Source organism: Crocodylus porosus, unplaced genomic scaffold (assembly GCF_001723895.1).
Source record: "Crocodylus porosus isolate Cpor-Errol unplaced genomic scaffold, CroPor_comp1, whole genome shotgun sequence".
Classification (NCBI taxonomy): domain Eukaryota; kingdom Metazoa; phylum Chordata; order Crocodylia; family Crocodylidae; genus Crocodylus; species Crocodylus porosus.
Genome location: NW_017728906.1, coordinates 150212180 through 150229763, shown reverse-complemented (window position 1 = coordinate 150229763; position 17584 = coordinate 150212180). Strand labels below are relative to the sequence as shown.

At 42.4% G+C, this 17584-nt stretch overlaps 1 protein-coding gene across 7 annotated transcripts in view; it reads left to right on the top strand.

Moving 5' to 3' along the window:
- Positions 1 to 17584, top strand: part of ZC3H13 (zinc finger CCCH-type containing 13) — a 68202-nt gene that overhangs the window by 35709 nt on the left and 14909 nt on the right. For 5 of the 7 annotated variants that reach the window (XM_019529912.1, XM_019529908.1, XM_019529909.1 and 2 more), the window contains 7 exons: positions 2809 to 2982; positions 4866 to 5176; positions 6815 to 7279; positions 8703 to 8885; positions 12825 to 13374; positions 14730 to 14833; positions 15250 to 16275. In XM_019529912.1, the coding sequence (XP_019385457.1) occupies positions 2809 to 2982; positions 4866 to 5176; positions 6815 to 7279; positions 8703 to 8885; positions 12825 to 13374; positions 14730 to 14833; positions 15250 to 16275 (2813 nt within the window). The remainder of the gene's footprint in view (positions 1 to 2808; positions 2983 to 4865; positions 5177 to 6814; positions 7280 to 8702; positions 8886 to 12824; positions 13375 to 14729; positions 14834 to 15249; positions 16276 to 17584) is intronic. The other 2 variants (XM_019529913.1, XM_019529910.1) reach the window with 1 other exon arrangement.

The following is a 17584-nucleotide window of genomic DNA, read 5'->3' as shown; positions in this document are numbered from 1 at the left end:
CATCATGTGGCCCTCAATGTCTTGTCAAAACTCAGTAAGCAGCCCTCCACCCAAAATAATTGCCTGCCCCTGGTCTGGATCCATTCTGCGTGGTTTGGGTCATAGGAAGTTTGCTTGTTGTGATGAGGTTAGCGAGGTTTGGTGCTTGTTTAAAAACTAGGATGGGTGGTTTTCTTAAAGATCTCTTTAAGAAAAATGTCGTCTTTTAGTATGGGTTGAAGTTGTTTCAGGATTTTACGTGTAGGTTCCAGAGAAGGGTGGTATGTCATCACTAATGGTGTGTGATTAGTGGGGATTTTCTTTTTGTACTGCATCAAATCTTCATGTAGTATCCGGGTGGCTCTTTCAGAAGTGCAGTCTATCTCTCTGGAAGAGTGTCCTGTCTGCCTGAGGGCCTTTTTGAGATTTGTTAGGTGTCAATCACGGGTATTCTCCTTGCTGCAAATTCAGTGGTATTAGAAAGCTTGGTTGTAAACTACAGCTTTCTGGTGTGTTTAGGGTGTTTGCTTGGCGTGTTTAGGTAAAGGGGCTGGGGCACATGACTTCTGAGGACAGGCTGAGGGAACTGGGCTTATTTAGTCTAGAGAAGAGAAGACTGAGAGGGGATTGAATAGTAGCCTTCAACCACATGGAAGGTGATTCTGAAGAGGATGGAGATGGACTATCCTCAGTGGTGACAGATGACAGAACAAGGAGCAATGGTCTCAAGTTCCAGCATTGGAAGTTTAGGGTAGATATTAGGAAAAACCTTCTCACTAGGATAGTAGTAAAGCACTGGAACGGGCTACACAGATTGTTGTGGAATCTCCAGCCTTTGAGGTTTTTTTAAGACCCGACTAAACACCCTTGGTTGGAATGATCTAGATGGGGCTGGTCCTACTCTGAGCAGGGGGTTGGACTGGAAGACCTCCAAAATGTGGAGGGACCTCCATGAGGTCCCTTTCAACCCTAATTTTGTATAATTCTTTGATTCAGTGACATTTATTAACAGGCTAAGGAAGTTCATACTAGATGCAAGTACTATAAGGTTGATACATAACTGGTTGGATCGTCCTGCTCACTGAGTAGTCCTCAGTGGCTCAGTGTCAAGTTGGGACAGGGTATCAAGTGGCATTCTTCATGGTTCTGTCCTGAGTCTGGTGTTGCTAAAAAATTAATTTTTATTAATGATTTGGACAGTGGGATTGAGTGTGCACTTAGCAATTTGTGGATGACTCCCAAGTGGTTTGAGTTGCAGACACTGTGGAGGGTAGGATCCATAGTGATCCATATAGACTGGAAAAATGTTCCACAGTCAAGCGGATGAGAGTCGACTAGGACAAGTGCAGTCCTGCACTTCAGCTAGAATAATTTCTCAATAATACACAAATACAGCCCAGGAAATGATTGGCTAGACTACAGTATTGCAGAGAAGGATCTGGGAGTTATAGTAGATCATAAGCTGGATATGATCCTTGTAGCAAAAAAGACCAGCAGCATACTTGGCTATATTAACAGGAATGTCACTTGCAGATCAAGAGAAGTGACTTTTTTTCCTACTCTGATTATCGTTAATGAGGCCTTGTCTTGTGTGTTGTGTCCAGTTTTGGTCCCTACACTTCAAGAAAGATGTGGGCAGATTGGAAAAAGTCCAAGGGACAGAAACAAAAATAATTAAGAGGCCTGGGAAGCATGACTTATGAGGAAAGGCTGAAAGAACTAGGGTTATTTAGTTTAGAGAAGAGAAAACAGAGGGGAAGGAGGAACTTGATAACCATCTTCATATTCCTGATGGATGATTATAGAGTGCATGGAGATGGGCTTTTTATACGTGGCCATAGGAGACAGAATGAGGGGCAACGGCCTCAAGCTGCAGCACAGGAAATTTAGATTGCAGATTAGGAGAAATTTTCTCTATGTAGGTTTCCCTTTAAAACAAAATGCATGCTTACTTGTGTTTTCCCCAAACCCTAGATCCATCTGGTTTTATGTGTAGATAGTTTATGGATGGATGGATAGTGTGTGTATGTATGTGTCCATATAAAAATAGATGTTAAGTATGTATTCAGCGTATTGACAGTTGAGTTTAGGAAAACCTGTAAATCATATGCATTGTGAGGTTGATAAAATAAAAGCTCTACATTTATCCAAATAGAAATGCCACTGTATCATTACCTTATACTCATTTAATTAGCTTTGAAGCAGCTCTAATGTAATAGCCTGTACTTAGTTCCTTGTGCTTTTGGGATAAATTGATAGCAGTAGTACTTCCAAGGTACTGGCTGCAGCTTTCTGTAAAAAGGGCAGTGTTCTTTATGTGTCGTGTTTCTTTTAAAGGTACTTAAAAGGTACTGAGGACAAATTATGACACATTCTTCTGAGGGTCTATAACAAGGCAAATGATGGTTACAGATGGTATCAGATTTTTCCATCTTTCCAGGAGCCATGATTAGTATTTGAAAACTTGTCTGTGCACTTCAGGTTTTCAGTAAATTTCTGACTTTAGGTAAGTTAAGTGAGGGCAGTAAAAAAAATCCTGATCATCCAAATGTCAGAGCTGTAGAAGGGTGTTCAGTCTTGCGTTGTATAGTACAGTTAATGAGATAGTTCTGGAACTAAATAAGACAATAAATTATGTAGATATTTCTTCAGCTCTGTATGATGGAGGTAATTTCTTATCTGAAACCACAAATGAACAAATTATTCTATCAGAAGTAATTCTTTATCTTTTAGCACAGGTGCTGTCTTGGGGTTGTTTTTAATCTCTTGGAGATGTACTGAATGCCATATTGTGCATATTGAACAAGCTGCTACTTGTATGTTTCCCAGGGATCCTTCTGAAGGCTCCCATAGACAGAAGCGTTCTCCTAGTCCTGCAGATCATTCTGGCAGCAATTCCTCCCCTTCCAGAGAGTATTCACCGCCTACTGCAAGGCGAAGACAGGCCTCCCGAGCTCCAGCCAAGTCAACCACTCACAAACATAATTTTTCACCCTCTCGCAGGTGGGAGGATAATCGCATAGTTTCTATTTCCCTAAACAGTTCTAACTTCAAACAAGATTTCTTCCTAGCATGGCAGGAAAATTTCTAGTTGAGCTGTATCTTTTTTGGAAGAAGTTGAAGCTTTTGATGCAGATTTCTTTAGTAGAAGTGTTAAAAAACAGCCTGTTCTAATTTTCTGTGTTTTAAAGAACTTAACATGAGCAACTCTGAATCATTGCTCGCTAAAGAGCTCTGCTCTTGCAAACTCCTTTGTTTGCTTAATTTTAAGTAGATGAATAGTCCTGTTTCCTCACTTGAATTACACGTAAGAGTTTGCAGCACTGGGGCCTAACTTTTCTAAAGTCTTAGACAAAGAAGGGTGTCACAGTGATGGGTCATGCCTGGGGGCCTACCAAATTCACGGTGGAAGTGGGGTACACAGCAGCTCCTTTAATTTTCATTGTTCCCTGTGTGCCCCTTCCCCCCCATCTTGTTTGGCAGAGGGGCCCACCACTCCCTTCTTATCAGCAGAGAAGTGAAAACCATGGTTTTAAATATAGTGTGGTTTTTGCCTCGCTGTCGGTCAGCAACAAGTGTCGGGGCTGCCAGGGCCCCACAGCCAGTCAGTGGCAGGAGGCAAAAATACAGCCACATTTAAAACCACAGTTTTCACCTCCCCACCGATCAGGAGTGAGCTACAAGTGCAGCCCCTCCACCAGTCGGTGATGGAGGGGCACGCTGAGGGAACCTGCAAGATTAAAGGCGCTGCAGTGTACCCCACTTCTGCTGTAAATTCAGGAGGTCCCTAGTCATGTCCAATAGATAGAATTCAGAAATTCAAAACTAAGAAGCCAGCTTTACAGACCACAGAGACAATGCCTATGGTGTACCTAAATAAAATAGAGTGCATCCAAAGAAAAAATGTGTAAATTGTCTGTCTTGTTACCATGAAATCTTGACCTTGATGAATAAAATGGCCAGACCTGAGGAAAAATGTCAGAGTAATCAAGTGCTTGTCTATTCATTTGTGCCTTATTGCTCTGAAATCTGTAGTTTTTTTTAAAATGATTGTGCTCTTGATTTATCTAAAGCAGGGTTTTTCAAAGATATGGCTCACGGTCGGGTCAGGTCTGGCCCACGAAGCCTGCAGTACTGCCCACAGGTCTCAGACTAGATCTGGCACGCTGTATGCCAGGGGTGGGCAAAATGCAGCCCGTGGGCCAGATGTGGCCCGCCAGGCCATTCTATCCAGGGCCCCTAAAAAATTTAGAAAATTAATATTTATCTGTTCTTGGCTGCCTGTTATGCATCCCTCGACGGCTTGCCAAAACTCAGGAAGTGGCCTTCTGCCCAAAATGGCCCTCTGCCCAAAATAATTGTGTGCCCCTTGTATATGCGGTACATGCCCTGTGTGTGGAGTCAGGCCAGACCTGGTCCTTGCATGCGGCACCCATGGTGCTGGACTGGCATGTTCGCTGCACGCAGCACACAGAGGGCTGGATTGGTACACGTGCTGCATGCAAAAAGCTCCACGTGCAGGGTTGGGGACTGGCTCAACACTACATATCTGGCCCACAGATAGCCCTGTGCTACTCATCCACCCCCCAGGGCCAGATGAGTTTGACACCCCGATCTAAAGTTTTTACTGTGGGCATCAAGTAGTTAACCATCTCATACAGTCTATTTATATATAAGCATGAGAGGTGATCACTTAAAATATTGTAGAAATAACATGGCATTATTTTTCTTAGGTGGATTAAAAGGGAAGAATGTAGAAATGCCTACTTTTTTTCTTTCATTCTATACATTGAAGTAGTAGTAGAATAATAATAACCCCTCCCCCCCACTTCCTTGTATTATTATAACATGCTACATATGTGACTTTTTAATGATGTTTCCTGTAGGTCTGCTTCCCCATCGGGTCAACATCATTCTCCCATATCCTCTCGACATCATTCTTCTTCATCGCAGTCAGGCTCCTCTGTTCAAAGACACTCCCCTTCTCCACACCGCAAAAGAACTCCTTCTCCATCCTACCAAAGGACAGCTTCCCCACCAGTGAGGCGTTCGTCCTCTCCTTATCCCCCACGTTCTTCCTCTTCTCCTCAGAGGAAGCGAAGTCCTTCGAGGCATCGATCTCCTGGGAGAGAAAAGGGAAGGCATGATCGTGACCGAACTTCACAATCGCGTGACAGACGCCACGAAAGGAGAGAGGGTATGATTGAGAATACATATTTCACAAATATTTTTATATTGCCTCCAAAATGTGGTTGACTTCAAAAATTTTAAGACCTAAAGTTAGTAGATGTACTTATCATCTTGGAACCCAGTCAGCAAGAGGCCAAGAAGAAGCCCTAGAGTCATAAGTAACTGTTGCTCCCCTTTTCCACAAGGACCATAAGTATAACATCCCACCCTTCCTAATTGCTCACTCAACTGTTTTTTAATGAAGACTAGTGGATTGTGTGCAAAAAAAAAATATATAGCAATCCCTCAACTAGAAATCTGTCATCACGTTTGGATAATTTTTGATGAACAAAAATGCCATTTTGTCCCAAATAAGTCATGTGAAGACCACGTTCATTAGAGGTTTTGTTTTTTTAGACCAGCCATAAAAACAGGAGCATGCTGTGATAAGTCAGGGGTTAGCATAAGTAGAGAACATAAAGTTCAGTAGTATGGTCGCATCCATAGATCCCATTTTTTATGTGTGTACATAATAGAGAAAAGGGTAAACTACAAGAAAAGTGTTTGCTTTCTGTGTCCTATAAAAGATCATTATTCCTGTCCCAATGTTCTGATGAGTCTTCCTGATACATTTGGAAGTAATTGAACATATTCCATCTGTAAACCACTAAATTTCATACTTTGTGGAATCACAAATTCAAATCCATGGGGGAGTTTTTTTTTTTAAAGCTATAAAAGCATAGCTACAGTTTGTGCCTTTGCAGATCTCTGTGGATTGTGCTTTTGGGCCAGAAACCCAATTTGGTAGGGTGTTTGTTTTTTTTAAGTGACTTTGTTTGTTTGATACTTGGAATTTAATATTGTAGACCAAGGTAGGCAATGTTTTTTGGCCGGAGTGCTGAAAAACACCACAATGCCTACCTCAAAAGGTGCCAGAGTGCCCGCATGGCAGAAAAACAAAATGAGGGCAAGGGGTACACATCAGGATGCCCTACTGCCCCTTGCCCCCCAGCCAAAGCCCCTGCCCCACAGCCTGGGCTCTGTGGCTGCCAGCAGCTACCCCGGCTCTGGGTAGCTGCTGCCAGTGACAGAGCCTGGGCTGCTCCCAGCAGGGCTTGCAATGTCCCAGCTGGCTGCTGGGAGCAGCCCCAGATCCCAGCTGGCAGCAGCTCCCCAGAGCTGGGGCCGGCTGCAGCTAGGAGGCTCCAAACAGTCCAGGCTCTGGGAAGCTGCAGCAGGCAGGCTGCAAACAGCTGCACCGGGCTCATCACCTCCGTGCAGGGAGCTGGGGAGAGACCTGGGCTGCGCTGCATCAGGCCCCTACCCCACCGCACACTCTGAGGCGTGACTGCATGAGCCAGTGTGGAGCTGATCCCAGAGCCTGACGCAGCTGGTTGGAGCCTTCCGGCTGCATCCGGCCCTGGCTCTGAGGAGCTGCTGCCAGCCAGAATCCCAGGCTGCTCCCAGCAGGCAGCTGGGACGTTGCAAGCCCTGCTGGGAGCAGCCCAGGCTCCGTCACTGGCAGCCGGGGCTAGCCATGGTGTGCCAAGCAAAATGGCCTTGCGTGCCACGCTCGGCATGTGTGCCAGGGGTTGCCAACCCCTGTTGTAGACTTTGCTCAGACTGAATCTTGAATTTAAGTTTGCTTTTATATCTATTTTTCCAGAACCTAGAGGAAAAAGAGAAAAAGACAGAGAAACCAGAGAGGAACGAGATTATGATCAAGAACAGAGTACCTCCAGAGATCACAGAGATGACCGAGAATCTCGTGATGGAAGGGATCGTAGGGAAGCCAGAGATAACAGAGACCGCAGGGAGCCAAGGGAGTCCAGAGACACTAGGGATTCCAGGGATACCCGGGATTACAGCAGAGATAACAAAGATGGCCGTGATCAGAGAGATTCACGTTCTACGCGTGATACCCACGACTACAGAGACCGAGAGAGTCGTGATGCCCATAAAAAGGATGATCAGTACCAGGAGGATTCACGCAGTTATGGAAGATCTCATGGCAGAGAAGACAGTTCCCGTTCTGAAACAAGGAATGACTCTAGAAATGAATCTAGAAATGAAAGCCGAAGTGATCGGACTGGCAGAAGTAGAGGCAGAGGTCCAGAATTATCTGACAAGGGTACTGTTTCATTTAAAATAGTCTTTTTACTAATGGGGATTGGAAACTAATTTTCCTTATGTTATTTCACATTGAATTGCTGCCAAATAAGTTCATGCTTTTAAAACTATATGCAGGTCTATTTTCATTAACATAAAGCTACTCTTCCTTAAATCTATATCAATTCTGAGTTCTCCATTCATTAAAATAGTGTAGCATTGGCTTTCTGCCATGCTGCTTAAAAAAATAAATTCTGTACCACTCTCTTTAATGTATTTGCAACTTTAGGTGCTCCCAAGGGCCAAGCAATACAAATAAGATGCTGAAGTATAATAAGAGACTTGCATGTAATGAAAGACTAGCAAAGGCAGGCTTTAAACATATGCACATTTCCTTCCCCCTCAAATGTCCCTTCATGCCCAAACTGGTACTTCCATACAACTTCTGTCACATTTACTGAGAATTGAAGGTCCTGCATGTTTTACGTGTCTTTAAAATAATTAATTTTATGTAATTCATACTTGAAGAACTGGTAGGTTTTTTTCTTCGTTATCAATATTTGGTGTTTTTTGTTGTGGTTTTGGTTTCTTAGTTTTCTTTGTAACATTTCCTTAAAAAAATGCCTCCATTTTGAAGAAGAACCAGCCTATCCTTACAACTTATCCTGAAAACTTTTTCTGCACAAAGTCTGTAGGGTTACATTTTCCTCAGGACGAATATCAATTTTCTCTCAGTAGTCGGAGATACCCATATCCTAATGAGAGAACATTGGTTGCTCCTGATAAAAAGTATGTTATTTCAGTGTGGTATATTTAGCTTGCAGTTGTCTGGAACCAGAAGTACAATATTGTATTTCTGCTTTTGAAAAGTTAATTTATTATTTTATTTGAGAAACTTTTTTGTACTATATACAGTATCAGACTTGATAGCGATACATTTTTAAGCCCTGGAAATGAGTAAAGCTTTGAAAAACATTGTGTGCCAGGAGGGTTTTTAGTTGTAGCCATGTTGGTCTAAGGACATAGGCAGTCAAGGTTCTTTGGGTAAATGTGATATCTTTTATTAGACCAACTGAGTAATTGGAAAAATGTTCTTTGCAAGATTTTGGGCACAAGAACCCTACTTTGGGCCTAGGGAGTTTCTGCTGTTCTGAGAGAAGATACAAGTGTGACAGGAGGTCAGGCCTGTTACACTTTTAGCTTTTTATTTCTTGAAGATCTCGCAACAACAACAGAGACTCCATATGCCTGAAGATGGGTGCTTGTGCCTGAAAGCTTGCAAAGAACACTTTTCCAACTTCTGTGTTGGGAAGAATTTTGAATGCAGTTTATTTTAGTTTTAGTATTTCAGCTGAATAATAGCATAATATACTTGAATTGATATTAAATGTCAGTGAGTTTTCTTAAGCATGTACTCTTTCTGTGCATGGATATATTTTTATTAGGAAGTCGGGGAGCAAGAGGGTCTCAAGTTGACAGTCATAGCAGTAGTAGCAATTACCATGACAGCTGGGAGTCGCGAAGTGGCTACCCCGACCGGGATCGCTATGACAATCGAGAGCAAGCAAGAGATTCATCCTTTGAAAGAAGACATGGAGAAAGAGATAGGCGTGACAACCGAGAGAGAGGTATACACATCTCTAATTTATATAAAGACAGCTGATTTGATATCTGATTCTGAGATCAGTCTTGTACTGATGTTAATGTAAATTAGCTTTCTTAGCAAGATTGCTCATTAGCACACTTATAACTATTGTTTTTCTCCCCTCCCTCTACTAGTTTATGGCAATCTGACTACTGATTTTACACAACCAGTACATATTAAGCAAACTGAACTTCAAGAGATTTCTTTGTAAACTGGTTATATTAAAATTGTATTTTACTGTTTTGATACCCAATAGATTTTACCTACCTATACATGAGAATTTGCCCAACATTGCATTTCACTGCCACTGTTGTTTTTCTATATAGAAACATACATTTATCTTTTGTGTCTTTAAATTTGCAGTTGTGAAGGTCTAGTTAACCTTGACTAGCTACTAAAGTAAGACACAGTTTAATTCTGTGATTAATACAGTATGAAATTTTATTGGCCAAGAAATTTAATATTGATTAATGTTGCTGTGGTCAGTACCAAATAGCTAATAAATCTTGGTACAGATGCTGGTGTGGGTGAGAAGACAATCGTCTTCGTAAGATTGAGTTTTTGGTCTTGAGACATTTCACTCTTATAACAGAATGAGCACTGAAGTTCTCTAAAAGAGTACAGTTTTGCCAAATAGTCTAAAGAGTGCTCCTAGGGCAGTGCAATGCCTTACAGATTCCCATAGTGGTGGCTCTGTCCAAGCTAAGTGTAGTCCTAATTACAGGCACTGTGATAAGATGGCTGTACTGTTCCCAGTACCTAAGATAGCTCATTCAGAGTCTGTGCAAGTATCTCTGCACAGCGTGATTCAGTGTTGTGCAGACAAAACTTTAAAGTTAGCTTCTGAAACAGTACTTGACCACTTCTTCAGTAAGAAAACAGATGAAGGCAAAAACAGAATTTTGGGGTAGTGGAAAGACTAAAATATACAGTGATTATTTTTTTTTCAGTCTTCAGAAGAAGTTTTAATTTTACTAGATATAACAGATATATCCTAGCTGCTGCTTGTTTTAGTCCTTGAAAACGGCATTTAAGATGTTGCTCTGTCAATTTTCCTCTGCTCTCAGAGGGTTATAATGCCACGCTTCCTTATCTTATAAAAGACTGCCCTCTGCTTTAGCTTTTCTCTTGCTGTCAAGTAAGGATTTTGTTCAACCTAATCTGCAGCTCCCCTTTTACCATTAGCTAAAGGACTGCAGTCCAAATGTTTCTGGATGTTGGCAACCAGTTTTCATATCTAACTGTTATGCTGTAACCAGCAGATAAATTATATAGCAATTTTGACTTTCATGTCGTATTATGTTCTGCATAAAAATCTTAGAAGTAAATAAAAAGATGCCATTACAATCAAGGAAATTTATGGGAAGCAAGTCCATTTTGTTTTAGAGTGAATTGCATTTCATTACCACAATAAATATTTATAAAGAGCTTTAATGGAGTTAGGAGTCAGGGTTAAATGACATTTTCTTGTCTCCTGTCATTTCATCCTTCTATGCTTCTAAAAATCTAGATTTTTTCCTAACATTAAATTGTGTTTAGAGTGTCCAGTCGAAGTTGAGATTTGCATTACGATTGAGAAATGTCAAATATAACCTTCAAAAAGGCATAAAAAGATACATTTTTACTTCTACTCAGTCTTCCAAAATTGAGTCCTTTTAGTGTGCTTTAAAATCTCATTCTCAGGGTTAGGAAAGGTATGTTCAGTCAACATTTTAGTCAAAACTATTCCCAAACACGAGTACAGTGTTTCAGAGGAGGAAAATGAATCCTTCCCTACCCACATGTATTTAGCTAATGCATTTCCCAGCATGTCTGGTGTGCAGATACTTTATGCCACCACCAAAATTATTATCAAGTGAAAAACAATGTTTAACATGGACTTTGGATATAATACATGTGCGGAGTACTGAATAATGGCATCACAATGATGTAAACATATAAACATAATAACTACATTGAAAGAATGTACCCCGACTAAAGATTCACTTACAAATGATTGTTTTGGTTGTAGCAGAAATGTCGCTTCTATTTACTCTTAATTTTACTTGAAAGCAAGAGAACATTAGGTAATTATTAATTCACTCACAAGTGAAAACTGATAGTACTGATGGGAATGTAGATTTTTTTTTATTGACTTGAGTTCTGTTGAAATTTCACATGTGCCCTTGAAGGACATTCTCATATTACATGGAGAGACATAGCTGTGTTAGTCTGAAGTCAGGCAAAAAGTGGGTTAGAGTAGCACCCTATATCATATGAAAGAAATAGCCTCTCAGTTCTGCTATATGATGACCAAAGCATTCAAATCGGCGTTTTCCTTTATACAATTTTTGTTTCCTCCACCCCTTTTATATAATGCATTTAGTATATACCAGGAAACTCTTTTCCATGTTCTTTATTAAAATAGTTAACATCAATTTAGTAATTAATGTAAAGTAGTAAAAAATTACAGCAGTAATAGGTGGCCACCAGATCACCCCTGAGCCTGCGCTTTTCCAGGCTGAATAGCCCCATTCCTCTCAGCCTCTTATCATAAGGTCTGTTTTCCTGACTTCTGATCATGCATGTGGCTCTCCCCTGCACCCTCTCAAGCTTCTCCGCATCCCTTTTGAATTGCGGTGCCCAAAACGGGACGCAGTACTCCAGCTGCAGCCTCGCCAAGGCCAAGTACAGTGGGAGAATGACGTCCCAGGATCTGCTTGAGAAGCATCTATGGATGCAAGCCAGCATTTTGCTCGCCTTACTAGCCACAGCATCACGCTGAAGGCTCATGTTCATCTTGTGGTCAAGTATAACCCCCAAGTCCCTTTCATCTGTAGTGCTAACCAGCATAGCACTACCGAGCCTATAAGCATGATGCAGGTTTTTCCTCCCAAGGTGGAGAACGTTGCATTTTTCGGTGTTGGACGCCATCAGGTTCTCGTCCACCCATTCCATGCATCTGTCCAGATCCGCCTGGACCACCCTCCTGTCCTCAGGTGTGAATGCTTTACCCCAGAGTTTGGTGTCATTGGCGAACTTGGCCAGTCCACTTCTGACACCAGTGTTCACATCATTGATGAAGATGTTAAACAGTATAGGCCCTAGGACAAAGCCTTGTGGGACCCCACTGGTCACAGTGCAACAAGACAATTGGCTCCTGTCAGCCATCACCCCCTGGGTCCTACCGCGGAGCCAGTTCCCCAGACAGCGGATTGTGGTGAAGTCAAGGCTGCAATTAGCCAGTTTTGCCAAGAGGTGATCGTGGGATACCAGATCAAAGGCTTTTTTGAAGTCGAGGTATACAACATCCATCTCTTCCCCCTTGTTCAGGTGATAGGTCACCTGGTCATAAAAGGAAATGAGATTAGTCAAGCAAGACCTACCCACCACAAACCCATGCTGCTGGGTATCCCTCAGGATATTGCCTTCAGGTAGTCTGCCTTCAGCTACATAGATGTGTGAGAAGTGCTTTGTTTGATTTCCACCCCCCCACCCCGCCCAATAAAAAGCAGTTTTAACCTTAATTTTGCCCCTTTTTATAGTCTTCCCATAACTACTGTAAATACATCAAGCTCTAAGGGTCATTATTGCTTGTTTACAGGTATTCCGTTTCCCAGCCCTAGTTGCCAGTGCCTGTTTCTAAAACTTAGAAATGTTGTTTCAGAAGTTTTACAAACACAAAGAATGTTTGAAAGATTTTCATGCTGAGACTTTTAATCTCTCCCTTTTGAAGCCTTTTCCTTGAAATCAATCATCCCTTTGTTTCTAGGAATCTTAAGTTGTTTTTTTAATTCTCTTCTCCTGTGTGATGAGTACAGCCACTGTGCCAAACTACTTCTGTAAGAATACAAAAGCATCTACTCCAATCAGAAGTTATTAGTATATTGAGCGTGGCATAACTAATTAATTAACTGGCAATTAAATTTGACTTTCTTTACAGATCAAAGACCAAGCTCGCCAGTCCGGCACCAAGGAAGAAGTGATGACATTGAACGTGATGATAGGAGAGAGGAGCGAAGGGTAGACCGGACTGATGATAGGAGAGATGAAAGAGCAAGGGAACGAGAACGAGAGAGAGAGAGGGATCGGGAGAGGGAAAGAGAAAGAGACCGGGAGCGGGAGAGAGAAAAGGAAAGAGAATTAGAACGAGATCGTGCCCGGGAAAGGGAGAGAGAGCGTGAGCGGGACAAAGACAGAGAACGTGAACGTGAACGTGACAGAGATCGAGACCATGACAGAGAAAGGGAACGAGAAAGAGAAAGGGAGCGAGAAAAAGAACGAGAGCGTGAGAGGGAAGAACGGGAAAGGGAGAGAGAACGAGAGCGAGAAAGAGAGCGAGAACGGGAGAGAGGCCGGGACAGGGATAAGGAAAGAGAACGTCAGAGAGACTGGGAGGACAAAGAAAAAGCAAGGGAAGACCGCAGGGATAAAAGAGAGGATGTCCGAGAAGAGAGAAGTACAAGGGATGTTCACGAAGAGAGGAAATCTAAGTAAGTGATGCTGAAGGTGACTTTTCCTAGCAAAAATATAAAATGTACCATTCCCTAAACATTTCATTATACAGCAGTTTTTCATTATTGTACCTTAGCCAGACCCTTTATGTACAAATAGCACGTGCCTGCTACTAATTGTTTCTGGGAAACCATGCGTGGGCAGAGCCTCCTGGTGGAATTACTTTCTGTCATTTGGATTCAGGTTCTTTCAGGTTGTGTTGAGGTGTTCATTTTAATGGGATAAGGAGTGAAATCTTTAGTAGTGACAGAATAAGAGTATATTCTTTGTAAACGTGAAGTTTTTAGTCTTTTTGAAAGTGTTCTTCAGGTATCTTAGAAACCAGGCACTGAGCACCAAGTTCTGTATTGTGAAGACACCTTTGGCACTGTCTAGTTTTGTTTCAGTGAAACAACAATATGCAGACTCTGTCCATTCTAAGAAGACTGGAGTGAAGAACAAAAGTCTGGTAGGCAGGGGAATCCTTATTAACACCGTCACTTCAATTTCAACCAAGGCACTTATTTCAAGGTCATTTCTCTATTGCTGTTGGTTGCTTTATGAGGAGGGAAAACAAGGCGCAATAACTTTTTTAATACCAGAAATCTCACTGCTATCAGGCACCCAGACAATTGAATACAGCTGTAGCTGAACTGATTACCATGGGTGCTACCATTGCTGGCTACTTTTCTGACATATACCCTTCACTGCTAATCAGTAGGACTCCTATTCTCTCTAGCTGGTGTGGGATGAACGGCTTAAAAAACTAATCTTAACATCATCCCCTAAGCAATACTTAAGCACACGAATTGCCACTGTCTATGCAGTGGTGATTTTAATGTATATTTTATTCATGTTGTTCAAAGTTGGGATGTCCAAATTCTGAGTATCTGGGGGCAGGCCCCAGGTCAAACACCCTGGGGGCCTCCCACTGCATGGTCAGAATGAGCTCCCTCCCCACCCCCGAAGCATAGGCAGTGGGTTCACTGAGCCCTCTCCTACTGTGCTATCCTGCCCCAGAGACCCTGGTTATGGGGGAGGAGCAGCAAGGAGGAAACCTGGGGGCTCCACATTAACCTCTCACAAGTCAGATGCAGCCCATGGGCTGCCAGTTGGACAGCCCTAAATTAAGATTTCTTTTGTATTTTAATGTACATATGAAAGCTGATTATATTTGAAGCTTTGTGGCTAATGACCTAGAAGATCACAAAAATGAAGCATCTTTGGCATTTTGAATGAAGTACTTGATAGTCCTAGGTTTCACTCTCTTTGATGTTTACATGGGAAATAAACTCAGCTGTTGAGTTTTTTTTTAAAAAGCAATTTGTAAAGTGTTTGATTGCATTTACTATAGGAAGCGTCACAGAAATGAAAGTAGTCCAAGTCCTCGTCAGTCACCTAAACGCCGCCGTGAACATTCTCCTGATAGCGATGCCTACAACAGTGGAGATGATAAAAGTAAGTAAAAGTGGGTTATCTTTCCTTCAATATGCAGGCTAACTTGTGTTTATGAAAAAGATTCTTTGCAATAGAATATGATGGATTAAGCTTTTAAAAGCATCTTCTCAGTTTTTGTATGCAAGGTTATTTTTCTTGCAGAGTGTTTGGACTGTGCATTGATATTTATTTACATGTCCATTTTATCATAATATATTAACGTTGTCAGGGGGCAATAGCCCCAACATCTGTCTTTAAATTCCGTGTTTATCAAAAGTGAAATAAAATCCATTGTTACTATAGCTGTAAGCGTGAAGCATGTTAACTGGGAAGGCTGGCTTTTTTGATTGATGCTTTCTCTTGATATGTGCAGAATGTTCAAAATTCCCTATTCCCTTTCATGGACAAGAAAAATACTTACATTTTACATTTTGTAGATGAGAAGCACAGACTGCTGAGCCAGGTGGTGCGGCCACAAGAATCCCGATCACTGAGTCCCTCTCACCTTACAGAAGACAGACAGAGTCGATGGAAAGAAGAAGAAAGAAAGTCTGAGAGAAAAGAAAGTTCCCGCCGTTATGAAGAACCAGAGTTTAAAGAAAGGATTTCTTCAGGAGACAAACAGAGAGAGCAAAGAGAGCAAACAGAAGTCACAGAAAGTTCAAGAGCCAGGGTCCAAGAAAACTTAGGACATCGCCCTTCTGAAGAACGAGATGCATCTGACCGAATGCATGAAGAGAACAAAAAGAAGTCTAAAGTACAGAAGAAGACCACAAAGAAAAAGAAAGACGATGATAATGGTGTGGAAAGGTACGGTGAGCCAACAGCAGAGGAAAGCCAGGTCTTTTCACCCAAGAAGGGTCAAAAGAAGAAAAATGTTGAGAAAAAGCGGAAGAGGTCCAAAGGTGATTCTGAGGTGTCTGATGAAGACACTGTTCCATACCATAAGAAGAAAAAAGGTCCAAGAACACCCCCTGTAACAACAAAAGAGGAAATGGCTGAAGCAGCTCCTGAGAAAGCTGTAACAGGAGAAACTGCCCCAAAAAGAGAAGAGACAACGTTTAGCGATTGGTCTGATGAAGATGTTCCAGAACGTGGTGAAATCATCGTTCCTGAAAGAAGCACTGAGGAATTGCACAGAAAAAGCCACAGAATAAGAGGAGAAAAGGTAGAAACTCCTCATGTTACCATAGAAGATGCACCTCACCGGAAGCCTGTGGATCAGAAACGCAGCAGTAGTCTTGGTAGCAATCGGAGCCATACCTCAAGTAGACTGCGATCACCATCCAATGAATCTGCTCATCGCAGTGGAGATGACCAGACAGGGCGGAAAAGGGTCCTACACAGCAACTCTCGGGACAGGGACAGAGAGAGAGAGAAAAAAAGCTTAGAAATCACTGGGGAACGAAAGTCCAGGATTGATCAGTTGAAACGAGGGGAACCCAGTCGCAGCACATCTTCAGGTAATAGAATATAGTCGGAATGTGATTGATATATCACGCTTCATGAAAAATGAGACTACCTCTTCCAAATTATTATAAACCCTTTTTAAACCCTTTTTTTTTCCACCAGAGACTAAAGGAAGGCACTTCTGTATCTATAGTAAAATCTGAAGGATTTAATATTCATGCAAATAATGATGTTAGAAAGCTCATGTCCTCAGTGGACATATATTATACCTTTGTGGATACCTGAATATCAGCAGGAAAAAGCTATTTATGGTGTTGGGGGAGAAGGGGCAGGCTGTAGAACACACACGGCTCTAATTAAACTTGTAAATTTAGAAAGGTTTTTATGCTAACAGTGTTCAGAGGTAGTTTTATGATAAACTCTTTTCAAATTAGACAAATTGAAATTAATTTTAATATTGAAATTTGAAATTATGTGCATGAAGTTAAAATGTACATGTCTTCTCTCCAGTTCAGTGTTTATTGCAAGAAACTCGCACTGAAGTCAATAGGCTTTGCGGTTCTTGGTGGGTAAACTTTAATACAGGAGGTGCGGGATCCGGATCAGATTTTATCACACCTTATTGCTGGTGTAGGGGCACCCCAGGATTTTGATCCCAGGCTCCCCCTACACTAGCTCCTGCTCTTAATGAGACTCCTGTCTGTGGCAGCCCATGGGATGGTGCCATGACTGGGAGTTCCCTCAGCTGACTTGGCTCCCAGCTGTGGGGGCACAGCAATGCTACATATGCAAATTAATGCTGGATAGAAAACAGCTATAAAGTTAGTATGTATTTTCCAGCTCTAACTTTATAGCTCGATGGATCTTTTTTAGAGGTGCACTGATAAAGATTTTTGGGGCTGATACTGATGGCCTATTTTTAAGGACACCTAATATAGGCTGATACTGATCTGATTTCTGATACCAGCCCAGCAGCTTGGAGAACTTGATGCAGCCCCAGCCCCGACAGATCTGGGGGCACACCTTCTCCCCCACCCCCATGCCCTCCTGGACAAGCAGTAGGAGTCAGCAAGTTAGCACCCACCTGACAAGCCATCTGGCCAGCAGCTCCCGCACAAGTGGCACGCAGCAACAGGAGCCGTCCCTGTGCCTCCTGGATGAGCCATGGCTCTGTCCCAGGCCTGCCCTGCCCGCAGCGCTTTCCTCAGCCCCTGCCCCAGGCTCCACTCCTCCCTCACTGCGGGGACCTTGATGTGCCCCCCATGCCCTTTCCCTTCCCACGCCCCTTCCACCACACCAGCTGTGCTGTGGCTGCGCACATGCATGGGCCATTTGTCAACCAAATTATTGGCCATATCAGGC